The sequence below is a fragment of the Drosophila subobscura genome, chromosome U (assembly GCF_008121235.1).
Source record: "Drosophila subobscura isolate 14011-0131.10 chromosome U, UCBerk_Dsub_1.0, whole genome shotgun sequence".
Classification (NCBI taxonomy): domain Eukaryota; kingdom Metazoa; phylum Arthropoda; class Insecta; order Diptera; family Drosophilidae; genus Drosophila; species Drosophila subobscura.
This window is the reverse complement of record NC_048534.1, coordinates 10292204-10304457: the sequence shown is the minus strand read 5'-3', so window position 1 is coordinate 10304457 and position 12254 is coordinate 10292204. Positions and strand designations below refer to the sequence as shown.

The 12254-nt window shown below is 41.3% G+C and overlaps 5 protein-coding genes across 6 annotated transcripts; 3 read left to right on the top strand and 2 right to left on the bottom strand.

Annotated features, from left to right (window-relative positions):
• The first annotated feature begins 9 nt into the window (after window positions 1-9).
• On the top strand, window positions 10-938 carry LOC117901398 (probable proteasome subunit beta type-2). Its single transcript, XM_034812131.1, has 3 exons — window positions 10-197; window positions 268-493; window positions 560-938. Exons 1-3 carry the CDS (start codon window positions 107-109, stop codon window positions 861-863), a joined length of 621 nt encoding a protein of 206 aa, XP_034668022.1. The 5' UTR covers window positions 10-106; the 3' UTR covers window positions 864-938.
• A 25-nt stretch (window positions 939-963) lies between these two features.
• On the top strand, window positions 964-1542 carry LOC117901399 (COX assembly mitochondrial protein homolog). The gene is made up of 2 exons (XM_034812132.1): window positions 964-1115; window positions 1173-1542. The coding sequence occupies exons 1-2, from the start codon at window positions 1067-1069 to the stop codon at window positions 1475-1477; spliced, it is 354 nt and encodes a 117-aa protein (XP_034668023.1). The 5' UTR covers window positions 964-1066; the 3' UTR covers window positions 1478-1542.
• Window positions 1481-2283, bottom strand: LOC117901397 (tRNA-splicing endonuclease subunit Sen2). The gene is made up of 2 exons (XM_034812130.1): window positions 1827-2283; window positions 1481-1767 (listed from the first exon to the last, which is right to left on the bottom strand). Exons 1-2 carry the CDS (start codon window positions 2257-2259, stop codon window positions 1493-1495), a joined length of 708 nt encoding a protein of 235 aa, XP_034668021.1. The 5' UTR covers window positions 2260-2283; the 3' UTR covers window positions 1481-1492.
• A 952-nt stretch (window positions 2284-3235) lies between these two features.
• Window positions 3236-7993, top strand: LOC117900160 (V-type proton ATPase subunit H). Of its 2 annotated transcripts, XM_034810400.1 has the most exons (7): window positions 3236-3429; window positions 3546-4024; window positions 5026-5265; window positions 6280-6414; window positions 6479-7041; window positions 7096-7209; window positions 7350-7993. In XM_034810400.1, the coding sequence occupies exons 1-7, from the start codon at window positions 3393-3395 to the stop codon at window positions 7426-7428; spliced, it is 1647 nt and encodes a 548-aa protein (XP_034666291.1). In that variant the 5' UTR covers window positions 3236-3392; the 3' UTR covers window positions 7429-7993. The 2 variants fall into 2 exon arrangements, with proteins under 2 accessions (XP_034666291.1, XP_034666292.1); XM_034810401.1 differs by lacking the exon at window positions 5026-5265 and having other exon boundaries at window positions 3238-3429.
• Window positions 7994-8893: 900 nt separating this feature from the next.
• Window positions 8894-11300, bottom strand: LOC117900161 (cytochrome c-2). The gene is made up of 2 exons (XM_034810403.1): window positions 11162-11300; window positions 8894-9494 (listed from the first exon to the last, which is right to left on the bottom strand). Exon 2 carries the CDS (start codon window positions 9449-9451, stop codon window positions 9125-9127), a length of 327 nt encoding a protein of 108 aa, XP_034666294.1. The 5' UTR covers window positions 9452-9494; window positions 11162-11300; the 3' UTR covers window positions 8894-9124.
• Between the last annotated feature and the right edge of the window lie 954 nt (window positions 11301-12254).

Genomic DNA, 12254 nt, shown 5'->3' with positions numbered 1-12254 from the left:
ATACAAATCCGCGGTCACACTGGCCTACACAAATGCTTGTCATCCGGCAAAACAACTAACTTGAAAACTTTTTAGAAACTCGTAAAGTTATATTAATAAGTGTAAGATGGAGACTCTTTTAGGTATCAAGGGCAAGGATTTTGTTATGCTGGCGGCAGACACAACTCATGCCCGTTCCATTATCGTAATGAAAGAAGGTGAGCAGCAGCAATAAATTCGATGGCGGCTTGTGTCTCAATTGTTGGCGAAACTTTTTACCTTTTGCAGATCAGAACAAAATTCACAAGGTCTCGGATAACTTGTTAATTTCAACCACTGGCGAGTCGGGCGACACCGAGCAGTTTACCGAGTTTATTTCGAAGAATATTGCCCTGTACAAAATGCGCAATGGCTACGACCTGAGCCCGCGTGCGGCAGCCCATTTTACGCGCAAGAATCTGGCCGATTATCTTCGCAGCCGCACACCATACCAGGTCTTCATGTTTGTCGCTGGGTAAGCTTCCGTATTCATCAATGATTAAGCGTATTTTCGAACTGCATTATGATCTCCCTCCCACAGCTATGATGAAACGGAGGGTGCGGAGCTGGCTTTCATCGACTATCTGGCCAATGCAAAGTCTCTGAACTACGCCGGTCATGGCTACGGTGCCATGTTCTGCTCCAGCATCTACGATCGCTACTGGCACCCCAACATCACCCAAGATGAGGCCTACGATATCTTCAAGAAGTGCATCGTGGAGATTCAAAAGCGTCTGGTCGTCAATCTGAAGAACTTCAATGTCTCTGTTGTGGACAAGAATGGTGTCCGCAACCTGGAGCCAATCAGTGCCCAGAGCCTGACCGATTATAATGCATCTAGTTAGGTTTTCAGCATTTAAAATGCAACGTTTATAATAAAAAATGCGCCTGGGTGACTGGCTTCTTTGGTACGAATTCTACAAGAAAAGAATTTCATTTTTGGTATTTATCTCCCACCATGTTTTGACTTCCATACGGTCACACTAGAGCAGGCACATTCACTGACAAAACAAAAAGAAATTGAAATAAAATATTTGTAATATATAATATGAGCTACATAGAACAACAGAACGATCCCCGCAATCCCCATGGACTTGGTAAGTTCCTGCTTTTATCAAAGGAATATATCCATTAACCAGGAACTCCGATGCTAGGCGATCCGAATGACACAAAATTGCGCAAGGTGGAGGTCGAGGTGCTGATACCCAAGATAATGCGAGACCGGGCAAAGGCAGAGCTCTGCACCAAGGAAGTCGCAGATTTTCAGGAGTGCTGCAAGACCAGCAGCATCTTCATGGTGGCCACCTGTCGCAAAGAGAACTCTGCACTGAGGGACTGCCTGACGCTCTGGTATCAGAATGATGCCTTCAAGGAGGAGTGCAGGAAAATCTATCTGCAGGAGCGGTCAGACTACCGCAGCACCGGAATACCCAAGAAGCATCGCTTGGAGAAACTCTAGTACTTAGTTTTGTTATTATTTTTGTTTACTTTGCACGAATGATGAATAATTGAAGCGACGAACAATTGTTTCCGTGACGGAAATGTCCTTAAGCGCTTCGGGTGTGGCTAATTTGGAGTCATCTTCCTTGGGTCGAACGACTGTGAGCAGGAGTACATCTTTGTCGGACGTTTCCGCCACACGTTGGACACCCTTGAGGTTCTTTGGCTGGTAGTAGTCCAGATCGGCGGGAGTCTGCACGATGACCAGAAAGCTGGCATGGAAATGCCGCGGACTTTGCTTGTAGATAACTGCAGGACAGGACGGCATATTATCAGAATAAAAAGTGCTATGTTTTCCCAATACTTACGAAAGTCTCCGCCAAACTTGATTCCACTCTTGATCACCCAATTCTTGGATTTCAAATACAGGTAGCATGCCAAATTTTCAACAAATCTTTCGTTTAGATCCTTAGCGGCTTTCAGAAATTCTTCCCAGCCCAGACTCGTGCCGGACAAGTTCTTTATGTCGAGTACTTCCAAGTAGAAGGCCAGAAAACAAGACTCCTCCAGTCCAAGAAGCAGCGTTTCGTCTTCGTCGCCCGATGCCGGTCCACCCCGAGACTTGCTGCCCTTTCCGTAGCAGCCACTGTCATGGAGCAACTTTGCCTGGGTAGTATCTGCTATCTCCACAGAGAGTCCCGTAAAGACACCATGATAGTGTTCACCTTGCTCCGGAAAGGGCGCTGCATTGGAATTTCTAAAATTGCAACGCTTTTTTTTACATTGAAATGTGAACTGCATAGTAGACTACAGTGTGACCGCGGATCGATTAAATATACCGAAATTAACCATCTCATTTTCAAAATATACCGTCAATCTGAACTCACTTTCATCGATTTTAATGTTCTATATAATAAAACCAGCTAGTTAGCATTCTTAGCGCTAATACTATACTTTTATCCGATTCATCAATCCATTCTCCAAAAGATTGACTAGCTTTTATGACTTCCTTTTATTGGATTGTTTATAAAATAAGGTTAACACCAAAAGGTCAAACAAAAACTATAGCAAAAAACGTTACGTTAGCAGGAATGGAATGTTACGTCATTTGACAGCGGTTTCTTGTCAACCAGTATTTCTATACCCTATTTTGCATTAATTAATATTCATATTTCGTTCCTTTTTAAAAGCTGCTTTTAATATTCAATTAATTTTTATGAAAACAAATTTCCCATCTACTGCAAGCTAGATTTGTCTGAACACACATCTCTAGACTTTTTTTGTGCTGTTGTGCGCGAGTACTACTATACTCGAACAGTACTATTGAATAACATATGTTAAAAATAAAAAAATAAAAGTCAGTTCCGTTACAATCTAATTAAATGCAGGAATGCAGAAAACCTTTTACATACAACAGAATTTAAACATTAATTAAAGTAAATACGGCCATAGATGAATATGTTGTTGATGGTTAGAAAATGTGTAGTTACCATGTAGTTGGAATGTAAACAAATTTACATATTTGTTGGCCTTCTATGTTTAGATCTTATTTTATAAGCTTACCAATGAAGTTAGCCATTCAAATTAGCCAACCTTGTAGATAAGTAATTCAAATATCTGATAAAATTATATGCTCAGTGCGGAGAGTCCAAACTAGTGAGTAATATTAAATAGAAAATCAAAATTGCGGAATATAATTTTGGTTGGCGCATTTTGGTATATTTTTGAGGCTGGAACGGTATATTCTGTCGATATCTCCGCGGCCACACTGTAAAAAGTCACAAGACCCAAGTCAGCTGAATTTTTCCGTGTCGTAGTAGTGTGAAAATCACAGGCTAATTTTATTAAATTTTGATCAATTCTGTGCTCGAATTTGTGTGCCAGAGCGACACTCCATTTTGCGTAGGATCCATCCGTTAAGAGAAGCCAGCACAATGACTACCGCTTTGTATTTGCCCGAGGAAAACATCGGTAAGTTTTCCCCTTCCGACCTCTGCGAAAAATCGAAGCTCGAGTGTGTGTGAGGGTGGCCCCAGCAGCACCCTCACCTCGCCCCTAAATGTGTGATTTTCTTTGGCCTTTTCCAGACATGATTGCTGCCACCTCGGTGCTGCAGCAACAAGCAGCCGACATTCGCACCAAAACCATCAACTGGGCCTCCTACATGCAGTCGCAGATGATCAGCGAGGAGGATTACCGTGCCATCAGCACACTGGATAAATCACGCGCCGCCTACTTGGCCCAGAACTCCAGTCAGGTGGTCAAGACTCTGCTCAATCTAGTCTCGCACCTGTCCAAGGACTCCACCATCCAGTATATACTTGTACTGCTGGACGATCTGCTGCAAGAGGATCGCTCACGTGTCGATCTTTTTCACGACACCGCTGGCAAGCTGAAGCAGTGCATCTGGGGTCCCTTCCTGAACCTACTGAATCGCCAGGATGGCTTCATTGTCAACATGGCGTCCCGGATTCTGGCCAAGTTTGCCTGCTGGGGCCATGAGACCATGCCCAAGTCTGACCTGAACTTCTACTTGCAGTTCCTCAAGGACCAACTGGCCAGCAATGTGAGTGTCCAGCTATATTTTTGCATTGATCTAGCATTGCCCAGTGCACGCTTGGGCTGTAGAGCATGCCCCCAAAGTGCATGTGTGGAGGCTATTGAAGCTGTTGTATATAGAACCCTTCTTTGTTTTTGAAACTAAATTAGTGCAAACTCTCTTTTTGTTTGTCTTTTGTCATAGTGTTCTTAGAAAGATGCTACCCAGCATGATCTTATCCCATCGAAATTACTTTTTATAGCATGAGGAGAAGGCACAGCCGACTCCAATTGAAAATTTCTGATAGGATTAATGAATTTTTTATTCGACTAGACCAACTGAAATACGACTAACAATGCTTGAACCACTAAAATAGTCCGAAATTGACATTCTAACTTTGTTTAATGCGAAATTAATATGTTTTTGTGCATGCTTTTGCCAGTTTCGCTTGCTTTACTTACATTTTTGTCAATTAAATTAAGACCAAACCAAAACACCAACAATACTCTACGATCCATTCGTGAGAGGAAAAACTCTACAAATGAGCAGTCTACGTTGTCTTTTTGAGTTTGTATTCACCACATTCATCCTTGAACACCACAACACACAACCGTGAAAACTCTACAAATGAGCAAATCTGTGCCAAAAATTTAACAGCTCGTTTTTGCAGGCTCTCGCTCATCAGCATTCTGAATTTTGTCATCAAATTTTACATTCGATTCGTGTATACCGTATACTGAAATTGTCTGGCACTTCATTCTCGATCATTCCGTGCTGTCGTTTGTCAACACTGCCACAGCACCGTAGAAGGTCGATCATTTTGTTAATTATTTTGTTGTCTTGTCCATCTATTTATTCTATTTTTTTTCTGCTGCACTCTTGAACTTCTCTGAATCAATGTATTTTAATTTATATGCAATTTACCATCAACAATATCGATAAAACACCTCGATATGTCGACGTCCCCGTCTCTATGTGGATGATCCCCCCACAACAATATATGACCCCCTCTACTGCCCCCGACCCAGAGCACATCCTATCTGCAAGAGATGGCCCAGCTGGCCAAGCGGACCCAGGCCATACTCGTGCACACCCACGGACTCCAGGGCAATAGCAAAGACCACCATGGCCATCAGTACAGTCCCAATTTGGCGCAGCTCCAGCAGCAGCATCAGCAAGAGCTGGTCGTCTCGGCCAACGAGAGCTATCGGCAGGTGTCCAACAGCAGCGAGCAGGCTCATCAGCAGGAAGGCAAATGTGTTATACCGGTATTCCAAATCACAGCAAATCAAAAAGATCAAAAATTGCCACCATCAGAAAATCCAAACATATAACACACACACACAAACCCAACACAAACACTGATCAATAGTCGCACACAAACACACAAGCGGGAGCAGCAGAGTCGATATAGAATACGGGACTTTTTAAATCGACAGTTTGCAGGCGAACAAAAGCTTAGAAACATGAAAAACTGTAGAACAAAATAATCAAATTTAATTTAAACAAGTGCTATGAGCAAAACACCAACAACTTGTTTATTTTAAAAAGTGTTTCAGTTCTATTTTGAATAGTGATAAATCTGGCAACAATCGGACGGTATATTTTTTCTTTATTTATCCATTGAAGGTGTTTTACGAACATCCAAATTAACATCCAAATGTCTGTCCATCCGTTCACAACTTTATGGGTTGTTGAGTTCAATTAATTCCTATTCATGCCCGCCAACTACGCTCCGTGTGTTTGTGTGTGATAATTGAAGTCGTAACTGTTTACTAACCAAACTAATAACCGCGTGAGGAGCAAGCAGGAGATGGCGCATCCATATGGCCGAGGAAGCAGTGTTCTCAAGCAGTGTATAAAATCATTTAAAGGTCTAAAGGTGGCTGGCTCAACGGTAAACCCAAAACTGGTGCTGGTGAAAAGTATACTAAATAAGCCCCAAAACTACTCCAGATATGCCCCGCTCCCCCACATTCAACAAAGAAAAAGAAAATATCAAACGGTGTAAGGAACAAAAATCTATACAATTCTCTACATGTGTTGTTACCGACCAACCTGCCCCCAACCACCCACTCTCACTCTCTGTGTTATTCTCAGATTCTCTTATTGTGCGAAGCTTGTAGTAATTCGTTGTTGTTGTAGTAGCTAGTAGTGAAAAATGTGTAGATTTCAGCTGATACCGAGTATCGTCATAACTAACCCCGCTAACAATCATGACAGCATAGCAGAACTCACCCAAAGTCACGACTAATCCTGTTTGATATTTGATAATCCTCCAGAACAACGAGTACATCCAGTCGGTGGCACGCTGCCTGCAGATGATGCTGCGCGTCGATGAGTATCGCTTTGCCTTTGTGGGTGTGGATGGCATCAGCACGCTGATTCGCATTCTGTCGACACGCGTCAACTTTCAGGTGAGTTTGAAATTGAAATGCGTAAATTGTTTGTGCCAATTTAAATTCGATTTCTTATTCATAGGTGCAATACCAGCTGATCTTCTGCCTGTGGGTGCTGACCTTCAACCCCCTGCTGGCCGCCAAGATGAACAAGTTCAGTGTGATCCCCATACTGGCCGACATACTGAGCGATTGCGCCAAGGAGAAGGTCACCCGTATTATTCTCGCTGTGTTCCGCAATCTGATCGAGAAGCCCGAGGATACGTCGGTGGCCAAGGACCATTGCATTGCCATGGTTCAGTGCAAGGTGCTGAAACAATTGTCCATTCTGGAGCAGCGTCGCTTTGATGATGAGGACATCACCGCCGATGTGGAGTATCTCAGCGAGAAGCTGCAGAACTCGGTCCAGGATCTGAGCTCCTACGATGAGTATGCCACTGAGGTGCGCAGCGGCCGTCTGGAATGGTCGCCGGTGCACAAGTCCGCCAAGTTCTGGCGCGAGAATGCCCAGCGCCTCAACGAAAAGAACTACGAACTGCTGCGCATTCTGGTACATTTGCTGGAGACCTCCAAGGATGCCATCATTCTATCTGTTGCCTGCTTCGATATTGGAGAGTATGTGCGTCACTATCCCCGCGGCAAACAGTAAGCAAAAGCAATCTCTTCTCTTACTTGATCTAATCGCATCTCTCCTTTCAGTGTGCTGGAGCAATTGGGCGGCAAACAGATTGTGATGCAGCATCTGGGCCATGAGGATCCCAATGTGCGGTACGAGGCCCTGCTGGCCGTTCAAAAGCTGATGGTACACAACTGGTTAGTACGCTTGATCGACTCGCCATCTCTCATGCCCACCCCTACATCCACCTCTAGGTGTTGTGATTTCTATAGCCCAAATTCATATCAAGATCAATTCGAAATTCGTAGTATTCAATGTCTCTCTTTATATCTATCAGGGAATACCTGGGCAAGCAGCTGGAGAAGGAAAACGAGAACCAGAAGCAAGGTGCTGCACCCATTGCTGGCAAGGCCTAAGGCGGTCCACCTCCACCCAAAATCCAACATCCACATGCACAAGGACACAACAAAATCTGCATATATATTTTTTAGTCAGGCCGCCAGCCTGCAAAACTTAACCAACAATAAGAGTTGTGGAAGGACTGAAGGCTCCCTAACAGCAATCCGAACCCCATCTGGGCATCCTTCACTTCTCCTCTCTCCACATTTAAACATAATGTTTGTTCGTGCTACATTTAAGCGCATGTTTGTTCCCTGTTTAAACTAAGTTCTTGTTAGTCCATCCCCACGCCCAAGCCCCAGCCCAGCCCCATAGAACGTATTGAGAGAACTATTTGATTTTTTTGTTGGCATTCCAAAAAGACAATTCAAGAAGTGGCAAAGAAAAATACAGATCCTCTACGATTGTTCCATTTAATTGTTTACCCATTTTGTTGTTATTATTATTTGTGTTCTTACTTTTTATGTGTGCGCCGCTGTACAGAGTTTTTTATTCTAAACCAGATGATATGCACTTCTATTGTAATATAATCGCCTCAGCGCACCCACAAAACAAAAAACAAAATAAATCAAAGACAAAAAACAAAAAAAAACTTAAGAAATCGAAAATATATTGTAAAAAGAACCTATCAAGTATTTCTTTCATTAAAAATTAAATCAAATAAGCATAAATGGAAATGTTAAATGCATTAACCAATTGTTATTAAAGTGTATGTAAGATACACATTTTTGCGAGTGTAAAACAAACAACAAAAAATATACATAAACTAGCGAAATATATTGAAAATCAAAAGTTTATTATTTATAAATAATTAAGAGAAGGAGAGATAGTCATATGTTGTTTTCCTATTGTATACTCAACGTAATCAACTCTCTTAGCTTTAAGAGTGAAATTCCGTTTTTGTACCAACTTTTGTGCTCTCTTTTGTTATCTATTTCATAGAATAGTGATTTGGTTTCTCTTTGACAGGGTTTCATGGTTCAAGTTTTAGTATCAGCTGTTATCTAGGGCACGAGACATTGCACCACTCTTTATGGTTTGTTAGCGGTAAACCTACTACTACTATCATAGTTTTTAAAAACGTGATGAAGGTGGGGTTTTTCTCTTCATTAACGAAGCTTGAATGAAATGTTAGCTGAGAAATATTTATTGCTGCTCTCGAAGGTGGAACTGTATTTATATGATCATAGAACTTTGCTCTTATGGTCAAGAGATCGTTTGCAATCTAGAATTTCTCTTTATGGTTTACAGAACTAATGGGAGCTGGGAGCTCCCTTAAAAATCGTATTATCTATAACGGAATTTCGAAAGCTTTTTCCTCTCTTTGCCCAAATGCCACACACTTGGACTTGAAAATCACCGCAAAACGAATTTTTTTCTGACTTTTCCCATAGCCAAAGAAAATGCCAGGGTATTTGTTGATTTTCTTCTTGTTATTATTTAATTTTTTGTTGTTTTACGTGGCTGTCACAAGTTTCCTCAGCTTTAAATTAAGTATTCCACTTTTTATTTAAATTAAATAATAAATTGTCCTATTTAAACTTTATAATTAACATAATTGTAGTTTTTAGGTCTGTATGTAATTGTTGCTTCTGTTTAGCTGTTCATATTGTTGGTGTTGCTGTTGGATTGTGACTGAACACAATAATACATCCTGTTGTTGGGGTGGTGAGGTGATTGAAAGTAGAGGCTCCCTTTTGTGGAGGATGCGCTTTACTTGGTGGCAGACTTCAGGTAGGCAATCAGATCACCGCGCTCATTGGGCTTCTTCAGACCGGCGAAGATCATCTTGGTGCCGGGGATGTACTTCTTGGGGTTCTCCAGGTACTCGAAGAGGGTATCCTCATTCCAGGTGATGCCCTTGGCCTTGTTGGCGTCCGTGTACGCGAAACCGGCAGCCTGTCCGGTCTTGCGACCGATCAGACCATGCAGATTGGGACCAACCTTGTGTTTGCCACCAGCCTCCACGGTGTGGCACTGTGCGCAACGCTGCACAAACAGCTTCTTGCCCTTCTCAACATCACCAGCTGGAACTCCCATTATGGATTATGTGTGTGTGCTTTATGTGTTAACACGGACTCGACTGTAACAGAAGAGAAAATCAATGATTAGGGGAGCCGAGAAAAAACTTTTTGTCCCATTGCCCCGTTATGTAAACAGCTGATAAGCAGCGAGCGGAAACTAGAACCTGTTCAAAATGCATTAGGCGGGTGTATAGACTCTGTGATAAGGTAAACTCTAATTGGAATACAATCCCATTATCTAACTGGTATTTTTGCTTATCTACGCACACCCTTCCGCATCTCAAAAGTCCAAACGAGCTTCATTCAACGTCATCAAGAACTCACTTACACACACACTTGTCCACACATAGGCATCTCGTAAAAGTTTCAGACAGACTCTGGTCACATGTTGTTGCCCTCTATCGCTTGTTCTCTCTCACACGCTTTCGCCCCCGTCTGACTCTCGACGGTGTGAGAATTACTCATTGCGTCAGAGTTAATTTTTTTGCTCAGCAACAGGCTAACTTCGACGAATGGAAAATTTGAATTGTTTATATAACTGTCGCACAAAAAAGCAATGCATCAGCAGCAGGGTCTATGTTATGGTCAACATTCCGAAGTCGGCTAATTGCCTTGCATGCAATTATTTGAACTTGAGCGCCACAAAAAAAAATTGTTGGCCAGAGAGGGAGAGCATGAGTACAAAGTGCCGTTGCACAGAGACTCTCATACAAGGTGAGGTATTCCCGCTCTTTCTCTCTTTTGAAAAAAAACGAGAGGGTTATCGTTTATATTGTAACCTTTTAACTGCCTGTACACCAAACTGTATAACTGTATGTATAACTGTGTATATTCTTACACCTTGGGTGCATTAATGACTAAGTCGCTTGCACTCACACACAAGCGCAATGAACGTGGGAGGAGGAGACAGATTACATGAAAGGCAACAACAATGTCAACATCTGATTTGGTGGTGGCCTTGAAGAGAGAACTTTTCATTTAGAGCTGCGTGTGAGAAAAACCACTTTTCCACTATAGAAAGTGCAATTGGAAGGAGGCCAAAGGCAGCCGAGAGAGAATGAGAGCAACAGAGATGAGTGAAAACTAGGACACACAGAATGTTACATAAGCCAACTCCTGCAAAGGTGAAATCTTCTTTTGCAGCAAACATTTATGAGCATTTGCGAAAACCTGAGAACTCGTTTAGGCACCACGTGGCGGGCTTAGTGGAGTTGGGGAGCATAAGCAAAAATTCCAAGAACTGATAGTCTTTTTTGCCAAAGCGAAAGAGAGTGAGGGCATGCTGATGATCGCAGCCAATTTTCTCTCTCTCTCTCTCTCTCTCTGGCTATACTGCTCATGTAATCATCTCGCACGCGTTGCTCTCTTTTTCAATGGCAAAATGTGACTTCCAGGTTATTTTTAAATTTCATAATTCATTGCTAACTTTTGCACTTGGAAAATTCTAACACATTTTTACTTAACAACCTCTCACACTTGTATACAAAATCCCACTTTTATGTACACACACAAGGACGAGTTTATGTAACCCCGTCGTATCAACCCCCAAAAAAGTAGAATTCGCCTTGCGAATCGAATACAATCGTTTGTTCAGCTGCAAATTACGCAAGAACCACGCGGAAGTTAAAACGCTTCCTCTATTATCTGCCTGGAGACTTTGTCAATGCATAGCTCTCTTAATATTTACGTCACTTTAATTTTTAAATTAATAGCACCCACTACTTACATTGAACACAAACGTTTCTGCGAACAGTTATTTTACGAATGTTCAGTCGCCTGCGCGCGGACTTATGGTTTGGAATATACCGCATAACCCTCAGAAATATACCGCAATATACCTTCTCATTCGCATAATATACCGATGAAAATCATATTGCTTAACTTTGATATTCTATTTAATATTTCAACTTTCACTTTTATCAACACGATTGGCTAATTTCAAAAGCTCTCTTGATTGTATTTTTTCAACAAAGAGCGTAGAAAACAATTTTTTTGTCTTTACATATTACCTGAACGGTAGCTACACAATTTCTACATTAAAATTACGTGCTGTCAAACTGCTGAAAAACTAGGGTATGGACAACAGGCAAATCGGGCCAGAAACGGTTAGCTTGCAACGGAAAATGTACCCCATTGCTAAACATACCATGATGATACGTTTAAATTATACGCTTAAAAATACATCAAAAATAACAATTTCATTTTCCACATGCCCATGAAACAAATATATATTTTTTTAAATTTATGTCTGGAACCTTTCGTTTTCAATTAGCCTTAATTTAATTTATTTATTTAATATTTTTGATATCAACGAACACAAAACACTTGCTGGTTTCGATACTGGCGCACAAAAAAGCTCATTGCTGCAATAATAGAGACACAAGGCGCGCATTTAAAATAAAAAACTTATCGTTACGTTTTTCTTATCTTTTCTTTGCCATTTAATTAAACCTTTAACAATCATTTTATGTATATGTATGTAGTGTAAAACGTTGGAAAAGATTTGGGGCTGGTGGACCCTTTTCTCTGTATAAATCATTGAATCAGTGTAAGGTAGAAAGAATCAGTTAATCAGCGCGTAAAATGTGTGTAAACTATTCGGTAAGCCTTGGGATATTTTTGCAGTTAGGTTCGTAGGGAAACCATTTACTCTGTGTACATAATATGTGTATCATTGTGGTGTAGATTAAATCAGTTAATAAGTGTGTAAAATGTGTGTTAACTATTCGGCTTTCATTCAATTCATTATTGAAATTAAATGATAAAAAAATATAGTGGTATTTGTAATTGTGTATTACAGTTATTGTCATGTAAAGCTA

What these genes read in the sequence shown, in the direction of transcription:
- LOC117901398 (XM_034812131.1), top strand. Translation starts at nt 107, where the DNA reads ATGGAGACTCTTTTAGGTATCAAGGGCAAGGATTTTGTTATGCTGGCG. An exon ending in CATTATCGTAATGAAAGAAG is followed by an intron (nt 198 to 267) that starts GTGAGCAGCAGC and finishes TACCTTTTGCAG; the next exon opens with ATCAGAACAAAATTCACAAG. An exon ending in GTCTTCATGTTTGTCGCTGG is followed by an intron (nt 494 to 559) that starts GTAAGCTTCCGT and finishes TCCCTCCCACAG; the next exon opens with CTATGATGAAACGGAGGGTG.
- LOC117901399 (XM_034812132.1), top strand. Translation starts at nt 1,067, where the DNA reads ATGAGCTACATAGAACAACAGAACGATCCCCGCAATCCCCATGGACTT. An exon ending in CCGCAATCCCCATGGACTTG is followed by an intron (nt 1,116 to 1,172) that starts GTAAGTTCCTGC and finishes CTCCGATGCTAG; the next exon opens with GCGATCCGAATGACACAAAA.
- LOC117901397 (XM_034812130.1), bottom strand. Translation starts at nt 2,259, where the DNA reads ATGCAGTTCACATTTCAATGTAAAAAAAAGCGTTGCAATTTTAGAAAT. An exon ending in CAAGTTTGGCGGAGACTTTC is followed by an intron (nt 1,768 to 1,826) that starts GTAAGTATTGGG and finishes CCTGTCCTGCAG; the next exon opens with TTATCTACAAGCAAAGTCCG.
- LOC117900160 (XM_034810400.1), top strand. Translation starts at nt 3,393, where the DNA reads ATGACTACCGCTTTGTATTTGCCCGAGGAAAACATCG. An exon ending in CACTATCCCCGCGGCAAACA is followed by an intron (nt 7,042 to 7,095) that starts GTAAGCAAAAGC and finishes CTCTCCTTTCAG; the next exon opens with TGTGCTGGAGCAATTGGGCG. An exon ending in AAGCTGATGGTACACAACTG is followed by an intron (nt 7,210 to 7,349) that starts GTTAGTACGCTT and finishes TATATCTATCAG; the next exon opens with GGAATACCTGGGCAAGCAGC.
- LOC117900161 (XM_034810403.1), bottom strand. Translation starts at nt 9,451, where the DNA reads ATGGGAGTTCCAGCTGGTGATGTTGAGAAGGGCAAGAAGCTGTTTGTG.